At 48.4% G+C, this 13241-nt stretch overlaps 1 protein-coding gene across 5 annotated transcripts in view; it reads right to left on the bottom strand.

Annotated features, from left to right (window-relative positions):
- The window catches only part of LOC140430792 (uncharacterized), a 145027-nt gene that overhangs the window by 54582 nt on the left and 77204 nt on the right, over positions 1 to 13241 (bottom strand). For 3 of the 5 annotated variants that reach the window (XM_072518483.1, XM_072518486.1, XM_072518487.1), the window contains one exon: positions 11127 to 11250. In XM_072518483.1, coding sequence (XP_072374584.1) covers positions 11127 to 11250 — 124 coding nt within the window. Of the gene's footprint in view, positions 1 to 10225; positions 10718 to 11126; positions 11251 to 13241 lie in introns of those variants that run through there. The other 2 variants (XM_072518484.1, XM_072518485.1) reach the window with 2 other exon arrangements.

Raw genomic sequence — 13241 nt, 5'->3', positions numbered from 1 at the left:
TTGCAAACTGCCACTTAGAATCCTAAATGTAAGTAACTAGTAGATTAGATTTATTGTCACGTGTACCGAGGTACAGTGAAAAGTATTGTTCTGCAAACAGTCCAGGCAGATCGCTCCACACGTGAAAACATAGAACACGCAATAAATACATGAGGATACAGAATGGAAATACATAAACATAGACAGCGGGTGAAGTGTATGGTATATAGTGCTTGCTACAACTGTAGAGAAGGTGCGTAGAAAGACCAGTTCAGTCCATAAGATCAGTTCTGACCCTAAGAGGGTCATTCAGGAGTCTGGTAACAGTGGGGAAGGAAGCTGTTTTTGAATCTATTGGTGCATGTTCTCAAACTTTTGTAACCACACTCCTTCGTGTTACTTTATCTGTTTATATCACTCCCACCCTGACCCCATTCCAATTGTATCACTACTCCATTTCTCAATTAATTTGTGTCACTCCTATTCCTCCTGTTCATGCTTTCCTCATTCTCATTTTTTTCAGTCATTATTTTCACCCCTGCCGCTCTAATTCAATTTTGTTGCCTCTTTTTAGTCCTGCTCCACTGATTTATGCTGTTCTATTTCACCCAATCCTATTTGATTCTCCAATTATAAATCCACATCTTGCAGGAAAATATGGATGGCATCAAACAAATGTATTTCAGCTAAAAAATAATTTTCAATAAGCGGCAGCATTCACCGCAAGTTTACTTAAATAAATGAACCGATGTACGCGCATGTAACCAAAAAGGAAAAGCAAAGGTTGTATGTACATTATCTTTGACATAGCATGTGCACCTTGCTTTGCGTGTTTGCATAGTTGTGACTTTCCCCATAGCTCTGCAAATGTTTTCATCTTCATGTATTTATTGAATTTTCCATGAAAATTATCAATGGACTTGCTTCCAGCGACCTTATGGGAAATATGCTGCAGGTCTAAAGAATTACTTGTTTAAAAAAAAAATACATTGAAGCTCCTCCTCAAATTGCAGTATCGTCTGGTTATTGTTTCAGAACTTAACATCTGTAAGCTTGCAGCTCAAAGTCATAACCAGCTCTTGAAACTTTCCTGAAATAAAGTAGTCATCAGGGATCTAGGGCTGGATTCTCAGCCCCCTGACGCCAAAATCGTGCTCGGTGACAGGGCGGAGAATCCGTTTTGAGGCCAAAATCGGGAGTGGTGCCGGTCTTTGGATTCTCTGCCCCCCTACTCCAGGAGTACGCTGCGCCAAGTATGCCACCGACCCTGACCGGCCGAGTTCCCGACGACGTGGATTATGTGTGCTCACACCGTTCAGGAACCTCGCATGGCGGCTGCAGACTCAGTCCGGCACCGCCATAGTTGGGGGAGAGCCAATCCGTGGGCGGGGGGGGGGGGGCTTCATTCAGGGTTGGGGCACTGTCAGGGGTGGGTGCGGTTCGAGGCGCGTGAGCGGCTGAAGGGGAGCACTACTTTTGTGGTCCAGGTCTGTCATGAAGCATTGGGTGACCTCTGCAGGCCGCCGCCGTGCGCATGGTCGGCCATGGACCCGGAAATGCTCAGGACTATCGGCAGCTAGAGCTGCAAGCCCTACACTGCCTCCGAGCTGGCCCTCAGCAAAACGGCGAATCGGTGGCCATTTTGCGCCAGATTTCTCACCGTTTTCACGCCGGCGTGGGGACTTAGTGTCCCAAACGGAGAATCCAGGCCCTGGTATTTCACGAGTTCACCTTCTATTACATTTTGGTTGTAAAGCTTTTGTTGACTTGTGTCATTGGTGCAAATGGCAATGATCCTGACCAACACAATGTTACTTCACTGCCAGCCTAATCTTGGTCAATGCAAATGGTTATTACAGTGCCCACTTGGAAATCTGATAAGAGTGCTCAAGGACTGATACCTTCTTCCATCTGGTTCACTTCAATGGGTATTTATTTTGTTTTACTCCTCTTGTCAAAGAGTAAAGTGAAAATCAAACATATGTGCAGATTATAAGAGACTGCAGAGCCTGTGTGGTTTTGGTAACTGCAGAGTCTTAGAGGAAGATATTGCCAAGGTTTCCAATTAGCATGATGGCTATTCTTTACAGGGAGCGCACAGGTAGCTTGTTATCACATGGAAAACTTTTTGCAGGTATGGTTAATAGAATTACAGTTCAGAAGAAGGCTATTTGGCCCATCGAGTCTACAGACACTGCAAAATAACATTCTACCTAAGCCAATTCCCCAGCCCACTGGACAGTAAGGGGAAATTTAGCATTGCCAATCCACCTAACCTGCACATCTTTGGACTGTTGGGAGGAATCTGGAGCACTGGAGGAAATCCACGCAGACACGGGGAGAATGGGCAAACTCTGCAGTCAGCCAAGGCCGGAATTAGCAGTGCTAACCACCGTGCCGCTTCTGTGAATAAAGGAATTCACCCTATGATCAGATTATACCCAAATATAAAACTGAGTCATGCTTACATCTCTTAGGCTAAGCGGATGTGTGTGTTCATTCAGTGCAATGTGCAAGTGTTTACTGTGGTATGATGCAGAGTTGCAGGCATTTTTGAAGGGCTTCAACTCATGATGGGGAGCTATATTCATTGGGAGGCCAAGTTGCAGAATTGGGCACAGATCCGGTGGTGAATTAGTGACCATTCCAACTTTATAAATACTAATTTTATCTCGGGAAGTCTCATATTTTGTCCCTCCTAATGCATCTTGGTAAAGTGTGCAGGTTTGAATCCAGTGATTCAAAAGGAACATTTTGCTTGTGGACAGATTTGAACCGTTGCGACTTTCTTATTGTCATTCTGACTGGCCGAATATTTATTGAACTTCATGATTTCCAGCTCTTATCTGTTAGAAAATTTATAGCTTTGATTTTGGCTGTGGACGTTAAAAGAGAGATTAGGAAGTGCAATATTCTAATTGGTCTCATGAAAACTCCAGATATTAAATACAGTTGAGGGACAGGAAACGTTTGTAGTCCATGGAAAATTCCCCTTTAATTTTAACTTGCTTTTGGAGCTATCAAAATACAGTTGTTACCCAGCTAGGAGGCAGGTAATCAGTCGGAGTTAATTTCTCTCTTCCTTTGTACTGCAATTAACCTTTTGTACTACTGATTTGGGCAATTAATCCACTGCAAGTGAAATCTACAGTAAACCTCCTATATTCTGAAACAGTGCTCGAGGACATAACGCCAACACCTCTGTGGCTCCAAGTGCACACATAGAAAACTCATGTGCATTCATGTGGAATTTAGGAAGCGGTGTACATCATTGGAATACTGTGTACACGGAGTCTGGATAATTTTGATGCATTTACTCACTTGTTAAAACTCCAATAGACCAGTGAGTAAATGTACTGCTAAGCGAGGAACCACGTCATACTGACCAGGACGTGTTCAGATTGTGCTCTGTGCTACGTTGAATTAGCTGAGTTTGAGTCAAAATACAATTCACCTCAGAATTCCTAAAACTCAAAGGTACCGACCGGCCCTGCTTGCTGATCCAGGGCTCCTGTTGGAAAGGAATATGTAGATAGTGAGTGAGGACAATAGCATCCTGAGCTTTGACGCCTTTATTACTGAATAACCTGCCACCATGCACGGTCTAGGTCAGTGTTTTTCAAACTTTTTTTCTGGGGACCCATTTTTACCAACCGGCCAACCTTCGCGACCCAACCTGGCCGACCTTCGCGACCCACGCCGGCTGACCTTCGCGGCCCACGCCGGCCGACCTTCGTGTCTCACACCGGCCGACCTTCACGGCCCACGCCGGCTGACCTGCGCGATCCACCATTTTCTCTTACCTTGTTTGGTGCTGACAGAAGTGGAGGAAATGGTTTTGGGTCCCTTTCGCCCCGCTGAACTTGTTAAAAAAAAAAAGGCTGCGACTGTATAAAATAAATGCTGAACTTGTAAAAAAAAAAATGCGACCGTATAAAAAAAATGCGGGCGCACTGCACACGCGTGATGCTGCGCACCGATGATTGGGCACACGTCGCGGTGCGGCCGAATTTTAAAAATATGTTCCTGGCCATTTTGAAGGCCGCTTGCAGCAGGCATAGTTAAAAGCCGGCTGTTGCGTGCGGATTTGCGCAATCGGTAGCACCGCAACGGATGGCTCCGCGACCCACCTGACACCCGCCTGAGGGTCGCACCCCCGAATTTGACAATGCCTGGTCTAGGTTTACATCTGGGAGGTAATGCATTTCCAACTTAACTGATTCCAAAAGAGAGAATTTACGAAAGTAGATATCTTATTATGGGTTTGTTTTGCTCTGGCAGTGGATCCATGTGCACCTGTGTGCTGGTAAAGATGTGACTGTGCAGCATCCTGTACTATAGAAAAATTAGACAACTCATTTTGCTGTGTGCCATCGAACCTCCTAACTCCTTCCTCGCTCAATTACATTCCAGATAACAATGAGGAAAAGTAGTTTCAAAGATTACTTAATATTTTTGACCCATCTGCGATCGAGTGAGTGGTCGGGGAGGGGGAGGGGCGGTGTTTCCTGTTTCTAGGTATCAACTGATGATCCTGTAACTAAGCAATTCCTTCAAGTTTTTTTTCAGGCAATATTGTCCAGCTAATATTGATAAATTGTGTGTCCAGTGTAAATGGTATGCCAAAGTACTGCACAGTTTAACTCCGGAGGAATGGTGAGTTTTCCAATGAAGTAAATGGAGACTTCAGGAGAAAGGCAGCATGGCTATCTCACATGGACAATGGACTTGAGCTGCATGTACCTACAACAATTACCTTTTAACACTATTTTTGCGCGGTTGCGAAGGGTTTTCTTGTACATATAGTCGAAACTTGAGCATGTGTTGTAACGCAAGTGATTTTAAACAAGAGCAACAAATTAGCTTATCATAGTACAAAAGTGATTAAAATTACATTTTTTAAGACCTGCATAATATTTACATTGATTTAGTGTTGGTCACTACAGTGACACTTTGTCATATTTCTACGAAAATCAACTATCTGACCTTTTGTTTGACTTTAAAGTAGGGAATATTATCAAAACATCATTGGCCTCACTGGATTCTCGTCCCATCCCGAGTACCCAATCTGAGATGGTAACATCTGTCATTATTCACCGTGTTGAGGAGAACCCAGTTAATGCAGAATACATGTGATCTATTTGGAGGAGTAGCTCCATGGACATTGTACCCTTCTAAAACAGTTCTCTCATCTTGACCAGAGTAAACAAAGAAACTACTGGTAGGAACATAGCAAATAGGAACAGGAGTAGATCTCAATCCCCTCTAGACAGTTCTGCCACTCAACTAGATCATGGCTGAACTTCTACCTCAACATTATCTCCATAATCCCTTGATCTTTCATGTGAGAAATCACTGTCTTGAACATACTCTACAGCCCTCTAGGTGGAAAATTCCAAAGATGAAAACACTCCTTCCCCGACCTAAATGGCTTACCTCTTGTTCTGAGACTATGTCCTCGGATTCTGGGGCACCGAGCCACGGGTATTTACTCTGTCGAGCCCTGTCAGAATTTTATATGATTCACTGAGATCACCTCTCAAACTTTTAAACTCCAGAAAATACAAGCCCAATCTCCTCAAAGGATAATCCTGCCATCCCAAGAATCAATCTGGTGAACCTATGTTGCATTGCCTCTGCAGAAAGTATATTGTTCCTTCTGGAAGGAGACCAAAACTACACAATAATCCAGATGCAGTTTGTACAATTGCAGCAAGATATCTTTACTCTTGCACGCAAATGCTCTTGCAATAAAGGCCAATGTACTGTTTGCCTTCCTAATTGCTTGTTGAACCAAGGTGCTAGCTTTCAGGTCCCTTTGGACATCAAAATTTCCCCATCTCTCACCATTTAATACCCTGCATTTGTTTTTCCAACCAAAGTGAACAACTTGATATTTTAAATCCATGTTGACTGTCCTTTCTAAGTGTCTGATTATCATATCCTTTATAATATATTTCTAGCATTTTCCCCACTACTGATGTCAGGTTTGTAGTCACCACTTTCTCTCTCCCTCTAATCTTAAAGGAGCAGGATAAAGGCGGAAGAAGATGGCGGTGTCATGTAATGTGTGTATTTTTCGGAGTAGGTTAGAAGCCATCATATTTTAATTGCATTCTGTTTTCTCCTTTGGATGCTGTTCGTGGGAAATAAGTATTCAAAGTATCCTGGGAGAGGCTACAAAGCCAAACGGATTCCTGCATTCGGATTGGACTGAGAACATGTAGATGTTTAATTCACTCGATTGTATAAACATTGGATTTATTTGATAACCAATTCTTGAGCACTTTATTTTGGCATTTAAATCCACCAAACCAAGAGCCTTTGTTTTTTAATGAGTTCTATGACTATGATTTGCATGGAAATAAGTAAATACAACATCTATTGAGTGCAGCTAGTACACACTGCCTGAAGGACTCTGGAAATAACACGTGCCTCAGAATTGATAACCTTTCAGCTCCCCTTCAGTAATCAGTTATCTCCTGCAAATATTAACACAACCCAAACAGTCAAGGGGCCAGATTCTCCGAATCGCAATCGGGCGGAGAATATTGGGTGAAGGATGCCATGCTCCAGGCCACTGCTGGCGGCAGCTGTGAGGTTCATGCTCTGTGCCAGCAGCCCCATGCAAATCAGTCATTTGCATGGATTTGAATACAATTAGCAGGTTAGATCCTGCATGCTTCACCCCTTCGCGATGCCCTCTTAGGTGGGAATCACACAGGTGTGACTTGGTGCAAGTATTTACAAGCAGGGCCTGGGCGCCATGGCTGTTGAGAGAGAAGGTAAGGAAAATCTCAAAGCTTGTCGGGCTGGCTGAGGGTTGGTTACTTGGGCCATGGTGAGTAGTGAGGAACAACTTGGTGCCACGTTCATGCACTCTGGGTGTCCCCCCCTTGGGTTGGATTGACCTGGCTCAGACCACCATTGCTGCAGTATGTTTTAAACACAACCCCATGGTGCAACTTACAGGCTCCTAGCTGTTCTCACTGCTGAGTGCTCACTGTATCCTTTAAATGCTCAGAGAGCCTCTAGTCATGTGGGAACCCGCACAGCCCGCCCCTCTGGAAGCCCTCAGACCCCAGCATTATCATCAAGGCAATGGGTGTGGGGATGTTCAATTACCAGCCCACTAGGTGCTGGCACACCTCAGAAGCGCAGCCCCACAGCAGGGAAATAGCAAAGCTCACACCAAAAAATGGACACATGCATCGTGGCCTCTCCCTGCCACACACCGCCCCTCTGAGTAGAAGCCTCGGTGTCAGCTAGCCCACCCCTCAGGACCACGAGCCGTCTACAAGCTTTTACCGGTCTACCCACCCCTGCTCCCATCCTTCCTGTCCCTGGCCAAGAAACCTGACCAGCTCTCTGCAACAACTGCGTGTTACACCCAGATCATACATCACACTGCACCTAAGCTCCCAGCAAGCGCACACTTCCCTTACCACCATCTGTAGGACTAGCCCCCACGCAAGCCTCTATGCAGGGAGGCAACTGGCAGCACACGTTGACCGTCTCAGCCACCCAACTAGTTACTACCCTGCTGGCTATATAATACATGGTCCACACAATGAGGAGACCGGATCCCACGGGGGGGGGGGGGGGGGGAGAAACAGGACAGGGGCCACAGAACCTATGGCTGACTTGGGTTGTGGCAGCTACTGATACCCAACACGGGTGGTGAGGATAGAGGATCCTCACATCACAGGCCAGGTGCCACTCACTGCTGGGGACAGCGGTGCATACGGACAACGACATATCAAAGGGGCCGGGTGGGGGGGTGGTGGGACATGTTGAGGGTGGCGCAGCAGTACAAAGGGTGACCATGTAACCTGGTGGCTTTGGATAGTCGAGGGAATTCTCATCTTGACAACATTATCTCTTTCCCCACCCTGCAGAGATATGGATTTTGGAGTACAGCTAGCTATGCTCACTATCTATCAGGTCACTGTTGCTGCTGCAGATGCATAGAAGCTTGAGTGCCAGGGCCAGCCCATGGAGGACCTTGCACAAGAGGAGCCTGCTCCAGAAGATCAGGGGTCAGCCGGTGAGGCTCAAGTGCTGGCCTTTCAACAGGCAGAGGAGGAGATGCGAAGGAGACGCCGCATCAGGGCACATGCATACCATCGATGCCTATCCTTTGAGGAGCTGCCGGACCACATATGCCAACACCAGCTCACCATGCAACCTGTGTCAGATGGTGCACCTGGTACCGCAGGGGTTTGGAGGAAGACACCTGCTCCTAGTGACCATCAAGGTGACGGTTGCTCTGAGCCTTTATGCTCCTGGCTCATTCCAGGGCTTTTGGGCACCTGTGTGAGATCTCACAAACATCTGCATTGTGATGGATACCACGGGTGGGATTCTCCGACCCCCCCCGCTGGGTCAGAGAATCGCCGAGGGCTGGCATGAATCCCGCCCCCGCCGGTTGCTGAATTCTCCGGCACCGGATATTCGGCGGGGGTGGGAATCGCGCCGTGCCGGTTGGCGGCCCCCCCCCCCCCGCCCCGGCGATTCTCCGGCGCACGATGGTCCGAAGTCCCGCTGCTGGAATGCCTGTCCCGCCGGCGAGAATCAAACCACCTCTCTTACCGGCGGGACAAGGCGGCACGGGCGGGCTCCGGGGTCCTGGGGGGGGGGGGGTGCAGGGCGATCTGGCCCCGGGGGGTGCCCCCACAGTGGCCTGGCCCGCGATCGGGGCCCACCGATCCATGGGCGGGCCGGTGCCGTGGGAGAAACTCTTTTCCTTCTGCCTTCGCCATGGTCTCCACTATGGCGGAGGCGGAAGAGACCCCCTCCACTGCGCATGCGTGGGGATGCCGTGAGCAGCCGCCAGGAGGACCGGTACACACGCCGCACGGCAAAGTCAGTTTCGCGCCAGCTGGCAGACACCAAAGGCCTTTCCCGCCAGCTGGTGGGGCGGAAATCAGTCCGGCGCGGACCTAGCCCCTCAAGGTTAGGGCTCGGCCCCTCAAGATGCGGAGGATTCAGCACCTTTGGGGCGGCGTGGTGCTGGACTGATTTGCGCCGTTTTTGGCGCCCGTCGGCGGACATCGCGCCAATTGCAGAGAATCCTGCCCCACATGTGCCAGGGTATCAGACTTCATCACCGTCTGATTGCTACAGGATGCCTTGCCTAAGGAGGTCATTCATTTTGTGGCATTGTGTACCGGTCCTCCTGGCGATGTTGGCAGCACTAACTGCCTGTCACCTCCTCCCAGGAGGGTGTTTAGGAGGATGGGCTTGAGTTTCCATCCCGCCCTGGGGAAGAGGGTGTTCCTCCTTTCCTCAATTGCATCATGCAGCCGGTCCATTTCAAACTCCAGAGGTTCTCTGAGCTTTCTTGGCTGGAATGAGTGTGTGGTGAGTGGAGTGCTTCTAAGCTCTTTTAACACGATTTCTGGTGGCAGCGAATCTGCCGCCAGTGGGGCTGGAAATTGCTTGCAATTCACGTCGGCAGAGTGCTAGCTCATTTGCATCTCCTGAATTTTGTTCAAACATCGGCCCCGGCGGGAACAGTCTCCCAAATGGAGAATCCAGCCCTAGGTATATTAATGCCTCATCCAAAAGATGGCTCCCTTGCAATCTCTGAATGTCCCAGGTCCAACAGGCAACAAAATGCTGCTTGAAATGTAGCCACTACAGCAGTCAACCCGTGCACAGGAAGCCGCTACAAACAGCAATGAGACAACGACCAGATAATTATTCCCAGAGATCTTGGTTAAGGGCCAGTGATTGAAATATCTTTGGTTTGAAATACCAGGGAATGACCTGTGTTAGCAGAATATGTTTCTCCATGGAACTGAGATTATCCTGTGTCATATTATTGAATCATGGGCAGAGAAGGAAGAGGAGTAGAGAGGAAATAGACTTTGGTTTGTCTGCTCAATATGTTTAATGATGCAAAGCAGTGCATTGTGTGCTGAAGGGTGTCTTGCATACTGATGGGGATCGGACCTAATTATATGCTTACAACATTCATGAAGATCAAATTTGCAGACCTCCAGCCAGTTTCACCCATCATAGGAACAGAGGAACATCACAAGATAGGAGCAGAGGCCCTCAGACTGACAAACTCCCCATGCTGAAGGCAGGACAGCTCAATTGTGTGTTATCCTGTTGCCTTTCCTGTAACATTCTGCTGCTGAGAGTTGTTGAAAAACTGGTAGCAGGGAAGCAGAAAGTACTTGTGGCCCAACCCTAACCTCCAGTGAGTGGACATGGAAAAAGGGTCGAAATAATGGACTGATTTTAAAAACGGGTGCTAATACAGACACCGGTGTGTATAATACACCAATGCACACTTACACAAGTCTTCATGGGAAAAGGAAACATGGTTTAAGAGTTTTTAAATACAGAATAACGCATAGGAAGGAAAATGAAACAAAACAGACATATCTTCCTCTTTAATCTTCATTTGCACTTCAAGCTGTAAGATTTCTGCAAATGAAAAATAGCACAAGAGTGTAACAGAGTTATAAAGGAACATGCTTCTGTTTATTGTCCAATTTAATTGATCTGAAGGCCTCTAAACCTGGCTCTCCAGATTCTTGAGAGTTTACTTAATGATTAAGCAGATCAGGAAGATCCCAGGCTTGACCCACCACCTGTTTCATGGAGCTGATTTCAGTCGGTCACTAAACCAGATTCAGGATTTGAAGCTTGATCAAGATTTCCATTAGTTGAATGGTGGAATGCCCTACGTCTGTTTCTGTGTTCCCAATCACTGACTGACAATCTATGATGGAAGTTAGCAAAATATGAATGTCAGGAGAGGATCACAGCCTCTGCTGTTAATCGTTCAAAGGTGAAATAGCTTGCCAATGCTTACTGTCAAGATTTGCAGAAATAACAGGGACTTGCACAAAATACTGGAAAATGCCTGTGGAGTTTGCTCAGTACAAGTCAGTGTCTTCAAGAAATGGAAAATTGATTTTTGCAATTTTATCTGTGATCTTACAAGATTTGCAGATCGTGACACCAGTATTGAACAAAGTCAGTTAAATATTGTTGAAGGCAGTGCTGTTGTTTCCCACATTTGATAACTAGCCTAGATTAATTTGGCAAAACATCTTAAGCAGATTATACTGATTTCTCCTTAAAAGCGTTCCCTCGATCCAGTATTGAGTTTGGGGACACTCACTCACCCTGTCCTTTGGTGCTTTGGCCTTGTTTCTGTGAAGGAATGAGAAACAGAAGGGGAGTGGGGAAGCTCTTGATGTTTCTGGCTGCACTTCCTTATTCTCTGTGAATTGTTCTGCTTCTTTCAGACTAAAATAGAAACAAAATAGAATAAGTTAAGAAAAAAGTGCACCTTGTATGATGTTGATCACAGTCGTCGGAGAATATAGAATCATACTGCACCGAAGTGGCTATTACTACCTGTGGTAAACCACTGTTACACCTGTATTAGGCGATGTAAGGTAGGACCTGTACTACAGGTTCGCCGGTAGTCCCTGCCTGCTGGCTCTGTCCAGTAGGAGGAGTATAAATATGTGTGTGCTCTATTCAGCAGCCATTTCGCCAGCTGCTGTGGGAGGCCACACATCTTACTGCAATAAAGCCAAAGTTGTATCCAACCTGAGTCTTTGTACAATTGATCGTGCATCAATTTATTGCTCTAAGATTTTCTATAAGATGGACCTCCGAATCAAACCAGATCACCTGCAACTGGATCCGCAATCAAGCGACGCCAGAAAGGACTTTAATCACTGGCTAGCCTGCTTCGAGGCCGATATCAACTCAGCGACCACCCCTCTGACGGAGGCTCAGAAGATACAGATCCTGTACTCAAGGTTGAGCTCCAGCGTGTTTCCGCTGATCCAGGACGGCCCGAACTACGTGGACGCCATGGCGCTCCTCAAAGAAAACTACGCACAGAAAGCGAACACACTCTTCGCCAGGCATGTACTCGCCACTCGCTCTCAACTCCCTGGTGAGTCCATAGAAGACTTCTGGCGGGCCCTAATCCCACTCGTCCAGGACTGTGACTGTCAGGCTGTTACGGCCAACGAACATTCTAACCTATTGCGCAATGTTTTTGTAATGGGGATTGGGTCGGACCTCATTCGCCAAAGGCTGCTTGAAGGGGCCTCGCTCGACCGAGCGGGGACTAAGAAGCTAGCACTCTCCATGACGGTCGCCTCACGTAATGCTCAGGCCTACCCCTCTGGCCGCGCGGCCCACCCCTCCTATCCCTCGTGGACCCCACAAATGACCGCCCCAGCCGGGGCTTTACCCATCCAATACGCCTGCGCACACGCCAATCCGCGCACCCCGGTGGTCCCCGATGTTACTTCTGCGGCCAGCAGAAGCACCCTCGTCAACGCTGCCCGGCCCTCGCTGCCATTTGCAAAGCTTGCAGCAAAAAGGGCAATTTCGCCACGGTGTGCCAGGCCCGTGCAGTCACCGCTATCGCCCCCTGCCTCTGACCCACACAATGGGCGCCGCCATCCTCGCCCTGGACCACGCGCGGCCAGTGAGTGCTGCCATCTTCACCTCCCCGGACCATGCGCAGCCAGTGGGCGCCGCCATCTTCACCGCCCGGCGGCCGCGAGCGGCCAGTGGGCGCTGCCATATTCCCCCTCGCAGTCCACGAGCGGCCCATGGGTGCCGCCATCTTGTCCAGCCCCTGCAACGTGCGGCCCATGGGCGCCTCCATCACTAACGGGGTCTCGGTCTTCCAAAGGGAGATGGACCGAATGGTCGGCTGGTACGGTTTGCGGGCCACCTTTCCGTACCTAGACAACATCACCATCTGCAGCCATGATCAGCAGGACCACGATGCCAACCTTGCTAAATTCCTCCGCACCACCACTCTCCTCAACCTCACCTACAACAAGGAGAAGTGCGTGTTCAGCACAACCCGCCTAGCCATCCTCAGCTATGTGGTTCAGAACGGAGTTCTGGGGCCCGATCCGGACCGCATGCGCCCTCTCATGGAGCTTCCCCTCCCCCACTGCCCCAAGGCCCTCAAACGCTGCCTGGGGTTCTTCTCCTACTACGCCCAGTGGGTCCCAAACTACACGGACAAGGCCCGTCCACTCATTCAGTCCACCCACTTTCCCCTTACGGCCGAGGCACAACAGGCTTTCGCCCGTTTCAGAGCTGATATAGCCAAGGCCGAGATGCACGCAGTAGACAAGACACTGCCTCTCCAAGTAGAAAGCGATGCATCAGATGTCACACTTACCACCACCCTCAACCAGGCCTGTGGCATTCTTTTCCCGCACCCTTCATGCCTCAGAAATTCGGCACTCATC

The sequence above is a fragment of the Scyliorhinus torazame genome, chromosome 10 (assembly GCF_047496885.1).
Source record: "Scyliorhinus torazame isolate Kashiwa2021f chromosome 10, sScyTor2.1, whole genome shotgun sequence".
Lineage (NCBI taxonomy): Eukaryota > Metazoa > Chordata > Chondrichthyes > Carcharhiniformes > Scyliorhinidae > Scyliorhinus > Scyliorhinus torazame.
This window is presented reverse-complemented; position numbering and strand designations above follow the sequence as displayed.